We start from the raw sequence: 17,148 nt of genomic DNA, 5'->3' as shown, positions 1-17,148 counted from the left end.
AACTTGCATTTGTGTATGAAATATTTAGCCAATACTATCAAATTATTAATCCAAAAAATCAATTTTTTTATCCTCCATTTTTTAATATTACTATAAATCCTCCCAGAATGAATGAAAAAATAAGAATTCCAAGAAAATAATAGATATTCTTTTGTTTCTATTCATGAATTACAGCATGTATATTCATTAAGGTCAATTCATTAAAGTTAAACCTCAAATGTAAAAACTCCTTACCCCCCCTCTGTGCAATTACAATTTATAATACCGAGTGGAAAACATGCTCTGTATAAAAAGATATATACCTTTAATTCCTGAGACACATGCTTTTGTTTGGAATGCATTTTTTAGTTTCTCCCACATATTTGGAATTAAAAGAACCCGACAAATGAAAAACAAACAAGGTATTGTCTCTGAACAGGAAGTAACTTTTGAAAAAACATGATGACCTCATACAGGGACAACGGGTTTAGTTTAGTCACCAACAACTGTTGCTGTTGCTCTTTACAATACACAATAAAATGTTGGTTTATTTTCTAATCTTCCAAAACTGTTTTCCAGCCACTTTTACTTTGACTTTGCACGAATGATAATAAAGTCCCAGTGTCCTCATATGGACAACTTCATCTGCGAATGACCTCGAACAAGTACTTCTTAGCAGAGTTGTAACTTTTTACCGTTGCAAATATTATTAAACATAAATAAACCATAACATTAGATGAGGTTTTGTACTTTACCAAATCTTGTCTTGGGATTGGCTGCAGAGTGACTGGGCTGAGATGCAATATCCTTAAATGGGAATTGGGATTATATTTAGATAAAGCAGAAAAAAAAACTGACAAAAACACTTTTTTGGCATATATATGTGGTAAAATGTACCAATTTTACTATACTTTGAATGTAATCGTCATGCATTTTATCTTTCATGACTATGACCATTTCATACTGATTCAGACTCTGAGGATATCTTAAAGGGACAATTTAAATTAATCATTCATTTAAGAGAAAATGTTGGTTTTAATGTGTTAATCATAAAAACTCTTTGGTGAAAAAGTAACAATTTAAAAGCCTTAATCAGGTCCTACAGCAAAACTCTTTTTTTCTGAAGTTTTACAAAACCCTCTGCGCATCCATCATTCATCCATTAAAGAAATGTTTCATTCACCAGCAAATAAACCAGGACGGGATGGGTCCAATTTAAATACCAAACAAATCTGAGCATATGTAGCCAATCGCTGAGGTCTTGTCTGTATTTAAGTTCATTTGATGTGTCAACAACACACAACATCTAACCAGCAAACGAGTGATTGTGACTCCAAACATACCAGCACTACAGCGTAGCTTTAATTTATACTGTACATACAAAACAGAAGATCTCCAGGAGTTACAAGTATTAAAATAGGTTTGCATTTCTATACATCAAAAAATGTTTACAGTGTCACCTTTTAAAGACAAGAATTAAATGAGATCAGAGATGACAATAGCAGTATATACAGTACAGTACAGTTATAGCCATACCTTTAACGTTACATGGACACTAAGAAACAGAGATTTAAGAACCAAGAGCTGATGCATTTCGCTCGTGTGATCAGAGTACAGCACACCGTGAGGAAATCGTTTCAGTTGCAGGAGACCTGGGGTTCGATTGGGGCGTGGTAGAAAATTCAGTCAAATATTAAAACGGTTACTTTTAAATGTAATGCTTAGCGTTTGGCTGGATACCCTACAAGCAGCAAGCCAAAAATCAAAAGCAAACCTCATATTTTATCGCAAAGGGACCCAAAAACTAAACCAAAAATTCTGCATACTCTCGAATTCATGTGCTTCTTTTTTTCTTGTTAAAAGAAAATAATCAAATACATCACTAAAGGGTTGGAAGTACAGGGAATTTATAAAAAAAAAACACTTTTAAGAGCATCGATAAAAAAGTAAATCAAAGGGGGGAGGCAAGCGGCTTGATACAATACGTGGTCGGAGAATGCCGGGACACCATTGACTTTCGTGTTTACGTGTCCTGCTGAACGGAGACGTGCCTCGGAAAATTCTTCTTTTATACTAAAAACCTAATAAATTTTACTGACATTTAATTCAGGCAACTTTCAAACTCACAATGTAACACGACACTACTTCTAAAAATACTTGCTTTCAGTTTTAGAAGAAAAAAACAAAATCTGTGATGATTCTGCAGGCTTGAGACCACACTACTGTTAATACGATATAAACATTCACCTCTTTGTATTAATTCAACCAACCAGTGGGTGGAGCTCACTGCCTTTTGCCCGTTTACTACCACAGTCGAGCAGCGTTCACAGATGCACCAGGCAGAAGCAGTGAATTAGGACCTACTGCTCCCATGAGCCATTAGATCATTAAATTTATAATCTATTGTATGTGTCAGAGGATTTAACAGTGTGAGGTGGGTTTTTCCAGGTTCAGGGGAGGCTTGGGGAATGAAGGGGAAATATTATTTAGAAAAGTTACCAAAACATCACAGAGCATCCTACGTGTGTGTGTTATTTAGTTGAAGAGATAGTTCAGGGACTCAGTTGTTTTGGGGGATTTAATGATTTTTCAAACTTTCCCACAGTCAGAAACTAATAAATGCCTCGGGGCAAACCTTTTGAAAGTATCTGGTGTAGTCTGAAGTTATGTTTACTTCCAATATTAGGCTAAATGATTGCGTGTCTATGCAGTACAACAACATAAGATCTCATCTAGGAATTGAGCAAAGCTGTGCAAGTAAACTAAGGGGAGGTTTTTCCAAGCTTCGTCAGAGGGGAGGCCCACAGTCCCAGACTCTGAAAAACCCTCGTATATAATCGTAGATGAATCGAATGACAATTAACTCAGCAATTTATGCTTTTACCATCATTAGAGTTGCATTAATAAGTGCTGTAGTATTTCCTCGATCTGTTAAGACTGGCTTTCAAAGACACACTTCGAAATGCTGCTGTGGAAAATGGCCTATCAAAAAAACAAAAACAAACTGGGAGACCCACAGCAGGTCCATCATTAAAACAAAAAAAACTATATGCAATACAGACATGTTGGTTTAGTACAGAGAGAGAGGGAAAAGAAGGACAAACCAGGTCTAACATTTAAATTAAAATGATTAAATCACATGAGCTACATCACCAAGTGCTTTTGGACAAGATTATCTGATCATATTAAAACTGGACCTGCCTTTATGATAGTGGAGAACATCATTTCTGTCGTTCCATTTCAGCTGTAACAGGTTACGCTGTTAAATGCAATTTTAATTGATAAAATTAATAAAAGTAATTGTAGCTAAAACTGCTAAAGAAATGATAGCGATACAGTATAATGCCTGATTTAAACTGGCACCTTGTTAAAGCTTAAATGGCTGTTAGCACAGGGGAAACACCATTTTACATTTATGGTACCTGGAAATGGACGCACACACACACACACACACACACACACTTAAGTCACTGTCACTTCAGAAACAGCCTGCAGCAGCATTATATTATCCAGAGGGAGCATGAAGAGAAACCAAACTTCACAATAGTGAATTTGCATGAACATTTCTTTATCATCCGTTACGTATTTCACGTTTACACCGCACAGGAGAATGCATGGAAAACACAGCGTGAGTGTAAACATATAAATCTCTGTAGATATAACGTTTATTATAACTTAAGTTTTAAATGTTTCTACTCATTCTCTGTTGATCTCCGCTCCCTGTGAATAGAGATTTTGGTATATTTTTTCTTAGCAAGGCTCTCCAAAATCTGACCGTTAAAGCTGTTGGTGTCGAGTACGTTTAAGGATGATACTCGGACTAATGGACCTTTAGTTTTGTCCTCTGTGCTATTCATACGCTATATTATCAAAAATAAAAAGGCTGTCAAACTCTCAATCTCTTGTTCAAACTTTAAGTATGTTGCTCATACATCTCTCACACCTTTAAACTTTAGAGATAAAACAACAAATCAAATATGAAAATAACCAAACCGCTTCGTAACGCAATTAACAAAAGTACATCTCGCATAAAACAAAACGACAAATGAGGGGTTAATAGAGGCGACTCGTTCTATTTTGATTCATGAATACAACTTTGTCAGGATGGAATTTTATTCATTTAAAAAAAAGGAGGGTCACAGATTGTAGCTTGACTTTCTTTTTTTAACCAACATTTGAATCTTTACATGGAATTTGAGGACACATTTGTACCACCTGTTTCGAGGTACCAGTGCTCTGTGTAACAAAAAATATTAAGTCATATCACTGTTTTCTGTAAATGAGGGGTATGGTCTGCAGAGTTTTACTTTCTTGTGCGTTAGTATATGATTGTACAATCCGTGTGTGTGTACTCTATACATTTTGTCTTTGTGAAAATAAATATACAATTTACATGAGCGTTAATGGGCATCTAGAAATGACCAAAAGGGTCCCTTATGCACTTGGAAGAAAACTAAAGTAATCTAATGGAAATCAAAGAAGCCTCCAATTCCCAGAGGTCTACTTCACATTACTTTACCTGAGCGACTACACCAACCTTTTGATTTCTGCACTTACTCCAAAAAGGAACACAAACTACTTTGTTGCCATGTCACAATGCACATTACCAACCAGATGGCCTACTATTTTACCCTTACATCAATAAAGTGAACAGCAGATACGCGTCTGCTCATGCTTTAACTCTGTATCCACGTCCAGCTATTGCACGACTGCAAAAATCACTATTTCGACTGGATGTGCAGCGTTAATCCTGATGTTTGAAGCAGCCACAGCCAGGACCTGCTCAGATTATAATTGTTAGAGGATGAGAACAGAACTACACTAGAAATTGACATAACTTTCAACAAATATTAGATCAAAGAAAACTGGCTAAAGAGCCTGATGCTGGTATTTAATATCGCCATAATCATGTCAGCATCGACACAAAATAAGAACAGCAGGCTCAAAGACTATGCGTCCACGTTTCTCCTTATGAACACAAAAACCATTAAGCAGTCTGTTTGAGAGCAGAGGGCAACGGTGCTCTCCTCCCGCAGGAGAAAACGATCTCACCGCTATAACCAATCCCTGACCAGATGGGCAGAAAGGAGTCAGTGTTCCTGCTGGATGCCACGTCTGTCTCGGGCTTCAAAAACATTGGACATCAGCTTTGCAGTCACTCATTGACGTCCCAAATTTCAGAGAGCAGTGGGGGAAGCTTCTTGTCCTGGAGGCGAAGGGCAAAAACCTGCTCCGAGTGGACACTGCTGAGTGTACGAAGGCTCACCAGCTTCATCAGCATACGGGGAAACATCAAATGATCCTGGGGAAACCATTAAAATAACATTTCATAAAGAACTACAAGGAGAGTAGACTTTCTGCACTACAATCGCTCTTGAAACACGCTGCAGGAATGACTTTTAATGTTGAACTGTAGCTCTGTTTCCAGTTGATGCAAAAAGGCAACGAAGCATTTAGGTCACAAATTATAATCAAGACTATTTTGGTCAATATTGAGGTCGCGGTTATTATGACACCATTACTCACTGACTTTGTGAGTCATCATGCATTTATTGAACTGTAAAAACCTTAGATGTTCTGATTAAATTTTGGTTATTCCTGATACCGATTTCCGAACCTGCATATCAGCTGATACCAAGAAGCAATCTGATGCGCATTAAATAAACATATACAGTACATTTTTTATTATTAAATGTAATACTACGGATGTGATATTATTGCTATCATTATTGTGAGGCCTGATTCAGGTTTGTAAAACAAGAAAAATACATACAGAGAAGGAATGCCACAGAACTTTCTTTTATCGTCTAATCAGTCATAATGGAAACAGAACATAAATAAACTACTTTAAAGTATATTCTTCTCATAAATTACGTGGTATCAGATCAACTCGTACTTGCCGATATTGATACACGCATTTTAAGTAGTATCAGAGGCATTTCCAATACTGATTATACGAAAATAAATTTGATTTTTGCATTACACTGCCACAACGTACAGAAAACCCCCATAACATATAATTAACATTTTGGTAAACTATATTCAACATTTTACAGTGTAAAGGAAAGGGGGGGGGGGGGGGGGGGGCGGCGCTGGATTTATAACAAGACAAAATGAGAGCATCATTTCAAAACGCAAAGCAGCACGATCATTTATCTAAATGATCCTGTCTTCAGAATCGTTGGAAGACAAACAAAAGTCAGCCAACCAAACTCCATTACAGTTGAAAATGTTTCTCATAATGGCCCTTCTCATCCAGCAAACAGCTGCTCTTTTAACTCTTCAACCCCCCCCTCCCTCCAGTCTGAACATCAAAAGTAACCTCAGCCGTGACCTAATGTGCTTGTTGTGATGATGACTACCAGGTTATGCTGACATGCTGTCGGTCACAAGAGAAGGGGTTACGTAAACCCACAGGCACTTACATTTGGTCTCTTTATCATGATGTAAGAGCGCAGTGCGTCTACGTAGGGTTGCTGAAGCCTCTCCACCAGCTCATGATCCTGCACATTTGGCCGATCTGAACAGAGTTTACCAAACAAAACAAATAGAAACGTGTTTACAGATCCATTTTTAAATACAATGCGATTCATGTTTCTGGAAAATGCGACTGCAAAGAGCAAATGTGTCCCTTGAGCTATGGACAGAACATCATTAGCGCTAACTACATTTCACTTTGAGGATTCAATGTAGTTCATGAAAACTGACCTGCAGAGAAAATGTTGATGGCAATGAGCAGGGCATATTCGGCCTCGTCCAGATGTAGGTCATTCATTCCTTTTGAAAACTCAAAGATGGGGTTAATGAACTCAAACTGAAGCCCTGAGGAGGAGAGGGTTCAGAGAGGGACATGGAAACAAACAGTCACTTTAAAGAAGGAAATGTGAAGTAAGAGCAACAAATGTTTCTTTTTTTTTTATATGAACTGCACGTCAAATACACCCGTGCCACTTTCATTAATTTGATTTAATATCTGATGGTGACTGTGCAGTCAGGGACATAGACAGAACTAAATGTGAGAGTACCGCAACTAACTGACAGCTGATTGGCAAATATTCATTTGGTTTCAGAACAGGATGGGATGTCTTTGAATTTGATTGGATAGAAATGTAAACAGGTTTAACAACTGCTTTTATGTTTAACAAATCTATGTAAATATTTGTTTATTTGTACCTACTTGTGGGAGACACCTGGTCTACTTGTTGCAATAGTTTAGGCATGCTTGGGTAAGAAAAAAGACGATTTGCATTGAGTGAGTCTTCAAACATGCTTAACTAATTAAGCCTGCTCATTCTTTTTTGTTTTTTAAAAACAGCATGCAACACAGATGGAATATAGGCAACCGGCTGAAGTGATACCTAATATTCATGTATTCCATATATCCACCTGCTTTGGCGAAATCCTCCTTATTATAGCTGAAATCCTTCAGAAACGTAATGCTGTCGATTGTAGGGTTGTACCGCCGAGATGTCTCGAGCAGCATAATCTGAGGAAGACAAACATCTTTGTCAGTGGAATATTAATATGTAACCAAACTAAGACAAACTGATATGCAGAAAGATTCAATGAAGTTGTCAAACTGATGCAGGAAACAACTAAGTTTCAAAACAGCATTGCTGAAGCATTACTAAATTATTTTGCATACTACAACTGCAAATTTAGACCGTACCACCATATTTAGAAATCAACCCATTGCTCGCAACGTGCTGCATTATAAATAATGACAAACCTCAATGGTTGACGTCTTCAATAGAGCAATCTGGTCCTCCCTCGTGAGCTCCAGGAACCCTGGAAGCTGCTTAGCAAAATCAACAATCTCCTGGACTGACATGATTGCGAGCTCAGTGAAGTGGGCGAACCGCTGCTGACGCACTTCTCGGTTCTGCAAGTCCTGACTCTGTGGCCACGGCTGTCGGACGCACACAGACAAAAACATTAATGAATTGTGTCCCGTCAAGTACATGTTTCCGTGATATGTTTTCAAAACAGCAAAGCAACAGACACAGCATATTCTAGGTCAAACCTGAATAGCAGAGATGCTCAAATCAAGTATGCTTTTACTACAAATTGACAACGGTTGTCCGTGACTCTTAATCTACCTACACACACCGTCAGTCATAAAGGAACAGCATTTTGTTTTTCCGTGTCCTTGCAGAATATCAGCCACCCACACTGAACACCTACCCTAAAAGCAGCAGTTACTTATTCTCTAAGTGAAGCAAATGTTGCTAATGCAAACCACAAGTTTGAATGCATTCATGATTTATTTTTTTACAATAACTGGGTGTAATAAAATCCCTGATTTCTATATGGTTAATATGACATAAGTCAATTAACTGGTCACAAACAGCCCGAATCTGTCCCGAGACATACGCTTACCGTCACTTTCGGTCGGTCAAGGAAAGACCTCTTGTTGCATTGCTTCTGCATGGCCACCAGCTTCTCAATCATCTCCTGCTGCTGTGGATCCAGTGCGGCTGTTTCCTGGGGAAGGGTGGGGGTGACCACTGTGGACGTGCGGGCCGTTTCCTCCTCATGCTGCTTTTTCATCTTCTTCAGTCTGATTTGTTCCTCAGAGAGCACACCTACAGATCAAAGAGGACACGCTCAGCTCAATCTCTGAGTCAATAGGATGTTCCATTTTGTTCTCATGATTTTCGATCTAGCTGTAAACACACAAGCCAAAATGCAGTGGAATCTAAACTTTCTCCATCTCTGATTCATTCGGCACACAGACACTCACATTGCTCCAGCATGCCTGCCTCCCGGCACTTGCGCAGGCGGCACTGCTGACACTTGCGCCGCATGTACATGTCCATCTCACAGCGGCCGTTGTTCTTGCAGTTGTACTGGGCACTTTTAATGACGCTGCGTCGAAAGAAGCCCTTGCAGCCTTCACAGCTCAACACGTTGTAATGGAAACCAGAGGCCTTGTCACCACATACACTGCACACCTCATTGCCCAACATCTTCGGCGCGGGACCCTTCTTTCTCTTCACTGGCTGACCATCTATACACACGTGAAATAGAGGCGATATACCATATTAAGAACTTTAAATTTAAACAGAGATAGATACTTGCAGACTTGCATATATGTACATATTAAGATAGACTGAAAAGAAACGTTAAAACTAAAATAACTATCTCCACAACTATAACACAAAGAGTCAAAGACATGTCTGAGATTAAAGCCCAAATTGTTGCAGCGGTGTGCACTTGTTCGTCTCAGCTTGACTTGAGCCAGTGATGGAAGCGCTTGCAACTCAGCTTGACAACCTTTTTCAACAGCCAATCAGCTTGTAACAAAGTCAGTTGGTCAACTCTGTTACAAACTGTCGCCGGTCAAAAGGGCTGAGTTTTGGAGGGAGTAAAGAGAGAGACTTCAATTCATTTGAGTAACAGCTTTACAAACGACTCAATATGATCAACAAACATTTCTTGGTTGCATTTTTCCCTTGTAAAACAGTCAGTCATGTAACTTGAGTAGGAAAATACTAGGCCTAATCTTCCCAAACCCTGTGTAATGGGATTTATGGTGTCTTTGAGCTGTAGCTCTGCTGTCGCCAAGTAGCACAGCGTCATCATCAGCAGTTCCCCTGCTGGTGAAAACGCTGTCTCGATTGTTAGTGTTTTCTCTGCTGATTAGAGGTGACACCAACTCCTCTCAATGACGGACCTGCAAACGGGAGCAAACGGGAGCAAACGGGAGCAAGCGGGAGCAAACGGGAGCAAACGGGAGCAAACGGGAGAAACTGACACAAGAGGGGAGATCTCCTGACCCAAGCTCACAGCATTCATTTGCTTTTGTTTTGCATTGAAGCACTCATGGACGGCTCCAAAAGCCTCTTGTTTTTTTCTGTTTCTTCAGTGAAAGAAATGCAACTGTGGCAAGTATCTCATTCACCATCCCTATCCTTAATCATATTTTTAAGATGCTACAAATGATGTCCATCTAGATTTGTCTAGTCTAGTTGCATCGTGTGAACTGGAAGATTTTAGAACGTTGCGAAGCATTGCAAGTTGCAGGTTTCAACTCGTCTCGCTGTGAATCTTTGGTGTGAACTGGGCTTAAGAGATTAGCAGAAACAATACAGGTTAGTCTTGTTTGGGAAAGTTGCCCCACCAGTCCAATTACACACAGACATACCTAAAGAAACACATCAGAATCTAGATGCATGACGGGTATATAAGGGATTGACTGTGAATATGCTCAAAGTATGCTTCGATAAAATATCAAAATCACCCTTTCACTGCATCTTAATCAAAATAAAGTAAAAGTAGATGTCATTAAAGCCTTTAGGACTCATATTTAGCCACATACATTCTCATGTTATTTCCAGAATGGTGATGCATTCAGTTTCCCCTCAAAGATGACTTATGATCACTAAAGTAGTGACCAAAGTAGCAACACTTACAAAAACAGTCAGTTCAAGCGGGAAACTTGAGTTAGCCAAGTAGTAAAAGCGAGCATTGTCCTCTCACCTGTGCTGGCAGGTGTGTCTCCCGCAGCCGGATCCAGCTTAATGTCACTTGGCTCGATCGGCAGAGGACTGCTCATGTCCGTCAGTGAGGGGGGGACGGGGAAGTCATCTGGCTGGGAGAGGTCAGCCAGTGACAGCAGGCCGTCACGCTTCATTGTGGCGCTTCCACTGCTCTCCTCAACCATGCAGTCCAGCTGCAGCTCAGAGGCCCCGTCAAACACCTTACTCTCATCTGACACAGGAGACAAAAACACTTTCACATTTCAAAACAACCACCAGCTAGATTGTACCACGGTTCAAGAACACACTTCGGCTTCTCTCCATTTCAGTTGTGACAGGTGTCCAAAACAAATGCTGACGCTCGTCGGTCAAAAGCTGGCACACAACAGAAACACACATACAATATACTGTAACCCGTGAGATAAATACTACTTTTGCAAAGCTTCTAATATTCAATTTCTACTGAAACTACTCTTTTACCAAGGCTAAAGATAAAAAGAGCAGTCGTGCCACATATTGACAGAGAAAACAAATTCAGCAGACACGAACGCTTGAACTTGATTTTATTATAAATTACGGTGTTTGTTTTTTTGTTGACAACATAATAGATGATAGAATAAAAAAACTAGGCTGGACGGCTATTTCTGGAGCATACAACAAGAACATTAAAAAAAAACTTGCTGGTATAGTAAAACAAAGCTTTACGCAGAGAACTGAATCCAGTCCAGTTTGGTCTCACACAGTGGACTAAGACAGAAGTGCTTCCTCTTACCATGACCAACATCTGGGATATCAGTCACAGACAGCGTGGACATCTTCTGCACAGCAGCTTGTCATTACGAAATCAACGTGTACCTGTGCATTAAAAACAACGTATTTTACAAGTATGACCCAATCACAATAGACAGACAGAACTAAAGCAACCTGCTGTATGTATGTGTACCTGTTATGAATGTGTACACATTAAAAACAGGCATGTGGTTAAATTACATCAATGTCAAGGAAATCATTTTGATCTTTCACAGCGTAACAATTCTTCGAAAGATCTAAAATATGGCAAGTTTAAGAATCCTCTGACATCCTGTCTATGGAAATAAGTGTACAGAAAAGCCAACTAGCAGCAAAAGCAGAAATGAAAGTTTGTCATGCGCCACATATAAGAGCATTTCAGGAAACTGATTCAGCAGACATGAGTTTGGGCTATTCTTAACCAGCATGCAAGAAGGAAACCCCGGTTTGAAAAAGCAAGCTTTCTGCAATGAGTTGTTAAATGTCAAAACGATAATAAAAAAAAAATATCTAAGTTTATTATTATGTAAGATAATACAGCACTGTATTTAAACAACCAGGTCAACCTAACTAAAACTGGTGCAGTCTGATGTTTTGGAGCAGAGCTGATTCAACTTGGAAACTATGGATATTTTAGAGGCTGAAGTTGGTGATGCTGTTGAACTGTAATACTGCATTATAATTCAGGGCGTTTATGATATTTAGTATACCCTCTTAGATATAAAAAGGGTTGATAAAATAACCAGATGGATATGTCTTGTTACTATAAATTACAGTTAATGAAACAGCTGCAAAACTCCTGTTATATTACCACAAAGCAGCACGGCTCATTGATTCAGAACGCAGACCACCATAGAGATAATGAACAGTATAAACAGGAGGGCTGTGCATTGGCAAGATCTGTCAATACGCATCACGATACATTGGTTACGAGTCAATATACTGCAATACTGCCGCCATACTTTAGGAAAGCTGCCACAAAGGTCAAATTAAAAAAGATCTCACTACAATGAAATGGTTACTTTGCACATCACACATGAACACATTTTGGCTCATTGAACCCACATGAGTCTCAGCTTTCTAGTCACACCCCATTAACCCCATTAATTGTGTGTGTTTAGGGAACACAGTATGATGAAAAATTCAAATACACCATTTTAGAGCTGGTGGAAATAACATCAGTTGTTCGATCTTCAAAATGAAGCATTACTTTGAAGCATGGTTTAACCCTGCTGCCAACAAACTAGCCTGGATTCCAACAACTGGATTCCTGATGTCTGGTTACATACCTCACTAATATGGCGCTAGAGCAGATCTCACAGCCCTAATAAACAGGGTACAAAAGAACATTATAATGCCCATTATTGAACTGAGACACTGTTACAGAAGTTCTACCTGTAAGTTCAATCACTTTTGCACTATTAAAAACATTATGATGCTTATACTGAATTCTTCTATTTGTTCCTTATGCTTTGTTCTTGTGTTTTCGTACATTTGTTGTCTTTCATTGTAAAGCATTTTGAGTTTATGTGTATTGAAATGTGGTATAGAAATAAAATTACCAGTTTTTTGGGACATAACAGACAATATTACAAGTTTTTCAGAGCGTCTAAGATTCTCAAAATTAAAGAGCTGTTACAAATGACCCTCCTAAAACTTTACAAATGCACAACCTAATGTTAATGTTCGCTAATGTTAATCTATCACTATGAATTTATTATATGTATCAGTGCGTGTGTGTACTTTACAGAAAGCCGGAGAGGGAACCAAAAACCAAAGTTTGTATTATGCAATTGTAAATGATGTCACTTTTTTGTAACTAAATTATAGGAAATTACCCAACATCGCTCCAGTTATTAGATGGCAACTGATCTGTCGACTGTGGAAATCAAAAGCTTGTGCCAGCGAGGTGGTCATTTTTGAAAATTACTCTCATACTAGGTGATACAATAAAAGAACAAAAAGTCACCAATGAGCTAACTCAAGACAGTCACAACCAACATCCCGAGGGACGCCTGTCTCAAATCACAACTCCATTCAAGTTACCACGATAACAACCACGATAACAACACAAGAACCCACTGATATGCTTTTGAATACCAAAGTAAACCAGTAAAGAACTTAGTGTTGCAGTCCAAGAGAAAAGGAGATAATAATGAAGGCAACATTAGTTGGCTTTTAGTGGGTTTTTTATGCGCTTATGTACACTTCAGCTTATATTGCATTCAAATGAGGCAAGGTATTATACTTTGTTTGCCTTTAAAATATTTGTTTCGGCATTTAGCAGAAATGTCCCAAATCTGCTGGAAAGAAAGACTGAAATTCTACTGGGATTTTACAATATTTTTTTTCACTTATATGAGCTGCTGTAACAAGTGAATGTCCCCATTGTGGGATCAATAAAAATTATCTGAAAAACAACTTGACAATCTGAACAGCATTTTGCTCTAGATAACATCAGCTGACGCCTAAAACATTTAATACAAAGCCTCATTTAGCTGAAATGCAACAGACATAGTTGGGCTGACCTTACCTCTGAAGTTGATGTCTTATTTATCATCAATCCATCCTGCACATGTGAGTCCACAACCTCAGTCTGTCGATATCCGTGCACTGATAGAGGACTTGCTTGCCTGATGAGCCTTGAGGATGCCAAAACCCCTGTGATTTATCTGGCGGAAGTTTAGTGACTCAATATCTTGAAGACAGCGAGTAGGAAAGAAGACAAGTCCCTTTCTACAATGCCCAATGGGAGACAGGAGGGACAACAGAGAGAGAGGGAGGGAGGGGGAGACAGAGAGAGAGAGTGAGTGAAAGCGGGAACACAAGAGGTTACTATTGGTCATTTGCATTGCTCTTAAATCTCCACAGGTCTTTGGTGCTCCAGCATTTTTCCTTCCTTCTTTATTTTAGCCGCCCACTTAACTCAAACAGCCTCAAACCACACAGACACCTAAAGATGACCCCATCTTTTCTTCAGTTCTTTTCAACTATATCCAGCAGCACTGTGGTTCACTGCCTCAGATCCTAATCTGTGAAGGCCGATACCGCTCAAAGACTTTATCATACAAGTGTCAATCAGCATGTTAAAAGAAAATTCACAAAGCTAATATCACATCTAGAAATCATTCAAGAGAAAGACTCTAATCTAGGGGTGTTCAGAATCATAACAAGTCTAGCATTCACATATCTAGAAACCACAAATCAATGTCATAATGTCACATCAGTGTAGCGGATCATAGGTGTGAGCTTGTTACAACGAGCTCTAAAATCTGTTTTATAGACAATAGGTCTGGTAATCAAAGGTATCCAGTTTTATTGGGTGAATTCACATTCTTTGGTTGTAAAATAGTGCTACTCTGCCTGTAACCCCGTGTCATCTCCGTGCTGATCTCTCTGTACAAGTCCAATGTCCCCTGCGTCTTATCAGCCAGTCACCTTTGTCCATGAGCATGTTTTCATAGAGTGCTGGGATCTAAATGAAAGTGCTAACAAAATCAATAAAGCACTGGCTAACACCAAAAGCTACGTATTGATCATAATCTTTTATAGTAGATTATAACTCACAAGTCGATATTATAGCTTAGTATCTAACTTAACTGACAGGACCAGTGTTAAAACAATGACTTAATCAATGAGCAACAATTTAGCTAATTTATCACTCATTCAGTCATTTTCAATGCAGAAATTTTTAACATACCTGTTCTAAATCCTCAAATAAGAATATTTTCTATAGTTGTTCTGCATTCCCGTGTGGACAAAATAAGCCATCCTGATATGTAAACTTGTGCGAAATTGTAACGGTCATTTTTCATGCGTCACCAAATACCATGAAATTGTGAAATACTCTGAGACGGTAATCGAATTTTGAAAATCTCATACCGTCGCAACTGTTACAGGATGATTGCGAGAAGGTTGTGCTCATACTCGTGCCTCCCAGTCAGTAAACCAAACACCAGCGTACAAATACAGTCAGCAGGACTGAGTGGGAAATGGCCCTTTCTGAAAGTCTCAGGGTACCAACGGATGTAGCCCTCCCCGGTAAAGCAAAAAAAAAAAAAATCGACTACCTTACTCAGCAACAACTCAGTGTGAAAGCAAAGAGTCAGTGCTTTCGGGCGTCACAGGCTCAAAGAACGAATTAATTTCCCACAAAAACACACTGATGGAAGAAGAAGTACGATCAGTGAATCAAGGCCTTGCAGACCCAACCAGATGTTATCACTTCTTCCGACGAGAGCCCTGGGATCAGGTTAACTCTGGGTGGAGCTGTGCCGGGAACTATGTGAGGTCAGGTCACCAAACTAATAAAAATGTTTAAAATTGGAAGTCAGCAATTGTGCCAAAGTATATCGCCACTGGATTTGGATGTAGCAACAAATATTTAGGTCACATGACAAAAGTTATACTTGCATTGGGTAAATTTCACATTCACAAAATTTCTCAATAGTCAAAAGTCTCTAAATCCTTCCCAAACATTGGTGTTGAACGTGTACATGGATTAATTGGCACTTGAGCGCACATTGACATATTTTGACAAATGGTTTTCTGTGGTCCCTGTTTGACTTATTGTGTTATCATTGTTTATTTATGATTAACATTGTTATTTGTTTTTTCATATATACTTTATTATTTTATATATATTGTTTAGCTAGATATGTATATGTATTATTTCCACAGTTATTTGTATGAATATCTATTTTTGCTGATTGTCTGCTTGTTCTGAATCTGAAATAAATAAATAGACGTAAATTATACCGCAATGACAACATGTGCAACAGGCCTTTCTTTACACACACACACACACACACACACACACACGACATGATATGTCATTTGACATGTTAATTTGCTTTTTTTTAACTGATTTACTGAGAACCCCCTGCAGTTTTTACTGCTATTATTACATTTAACATCTGTTATTGAGGATTTTGTTATTTGCACTTTATCCTCTTTTGCTGCTGTAACATTAAAAGTGTCCGCACTGCGGGACTAATAAAGGATTTTCTTAGATGTCCAACCTGTAAATTACACGCCCACACAAGAGGATTAATCAGACAAAGTGAGTGAAACCACCTGTCTAGGTGGACCAGAAATAGATATAAATATATATATAGGCTAGTATTCACACGTCAACCACACACATATGTCAAAGGAAAAGATGCAAAACCCAACTGTTACAGCTTTTATCAGGCTAAACGAGCTCAGATGCAGCTGTTAGCCTCGGTGCTGAGTTGAGCTAGGGGCCGTTCGTTTCGCAATCGTTTTATTATGTATGTAAACAATTGAAAGCTAACTTGTCGCAACTTGAGAAACACATTTGACAAGTTTCTAGGTTAACACTGCTGATATTTGTTTTTAGTTTGACTCGTTGCTGCCTACATTAGCCAAGTTAGTTGGTCAACCAGTCGAGTTGTCAGTTAACTGCTAAGACAAACAACCGTAGCTAGCTAACGTTAGCATAGAAGTTTGACGTGTACACACTGACGTCAGTTAACAACATATTTATATACCAACTGTTAACTCGCTGGCCTCTAAACATTACTTGTAACATGATTAGCTTCATGGTCAATCCAAAACAAGGCCAGTGTCGTTAACGTTAGCTCAACAACTCCGCACTCGACACAACTCCCCTTTCTTTTCTCTATTTTTTTAACAAGTTCTACTCAGCCAACTCGGCTAACATCACATCTACGGCTACCACAAACGTGACAAAAACGCTAACGTTGAATTAGTTGACTTGCCAGAGACTTGGCGAGTTTGAAACCACTTCTCCTTAGTTCGGGTCCGTCCGCTTGTAGCTGTTGACAACCGCAGCTAGCATGTTAGCAGCACAGTTATCATGTGATTCAGCGACCTCCGGGTAACTCAGGGAGGCTCGCGCATGCGCAGTAGGAAA

At 39.0% G+C, this 17,148-nt stretch overlaps 1 protein-coding gene across 2 annotated transcripts; it reads right to left on the bottom strand.

Moving 5' to 3' along the window:
• Positions 1-1,322: 1,322 nt before the first annotated feature.
• Positions 1,323-17,079, bottom strand: nr1h3 (nuclear receptor subfamily 1, group H, member 3). 2 transcript variants are annotated; one of them, XM_083911490.1, is made up of 12 exons: positions 16,990-17,079; positions 13,783-13,981; positions 12,539-12,573; positions 11,233-11,315; positions 10,462-10,692; positions 8,723-8,989; positions 8,359-8,564; positions 7,709-7,888; positions 7,366-7,465; positions 6,688-6,801; positions 6,405-6,499; positions 1,323-5,281 (listed from the first exon to the last, which is right to left on the bottom strand). In XM_083911490.1, exons 4-12 carry the CDS (start codon positions 11,273-11,275, stop codon positions 5,135-5,137), a joined length of 1,383 nt encoding a protein of 460 aa, XP_083767616.1. In that variant the 5' UTR covers positions 11,276-11,315; positions 12,539-12,573; positions 13,783-13,981; positions 16,990-17,079; the 3' UTR covers positions 1,323-5,134. The 2 variants fall into 2 exon arrangements, with proteins under 2 accessions (XP_083767616.1, XP_083767615.1); XM_083911489.1 differs by lacking the exon at positions 12,539-12,573.
• Between the last annotated feature and the right edge of the window lie 69 nt (positions 17,080-17,148).

The sequence above is a fragment of the Echiichthys vipera genome, assembly GCF_963691815.1.
Source record: "Echiichthys vipera genome assembly, chromosome: 1".
NCBI lineage: Eukaryota > Metazoa > Chordata > Actinopteri > Perciformes > Trachinidae > Echiichthys > Echiichthys vipera.
Note: the sequence above shows the minus strand (reverse complement) of the source record. Positions and strands in the feature narration are given on the sequence as shown.

What these genes read in the sequence shown, in the direction of transcription:
- nr1h3 (XM_083911490.1), bottom strand. Translation starts at nt 11,275, where the DNA reads ATGTCCACGCTGTCTGTGACTGATATCCCAGATGTTGGTCATG. An exon ending in AGACACACCTGCCAGCACAG is followed by an intron (nt 8,990 to 10,461) that starts GTGAGAGGACAA and finishes ACGTGTGTATAG; the next exon opens with ATGGTCAGCCAGTGAAGAGA. An exon ending in GGAGGATTTCGCCAAAGCAG is followed by an intron (nt 6,802 to 7,365) that starts GTGGATATATGG and finishes TCTCCTCCTCAG; the next exon opens with GGCTTCAGTTTGAGTTCATT.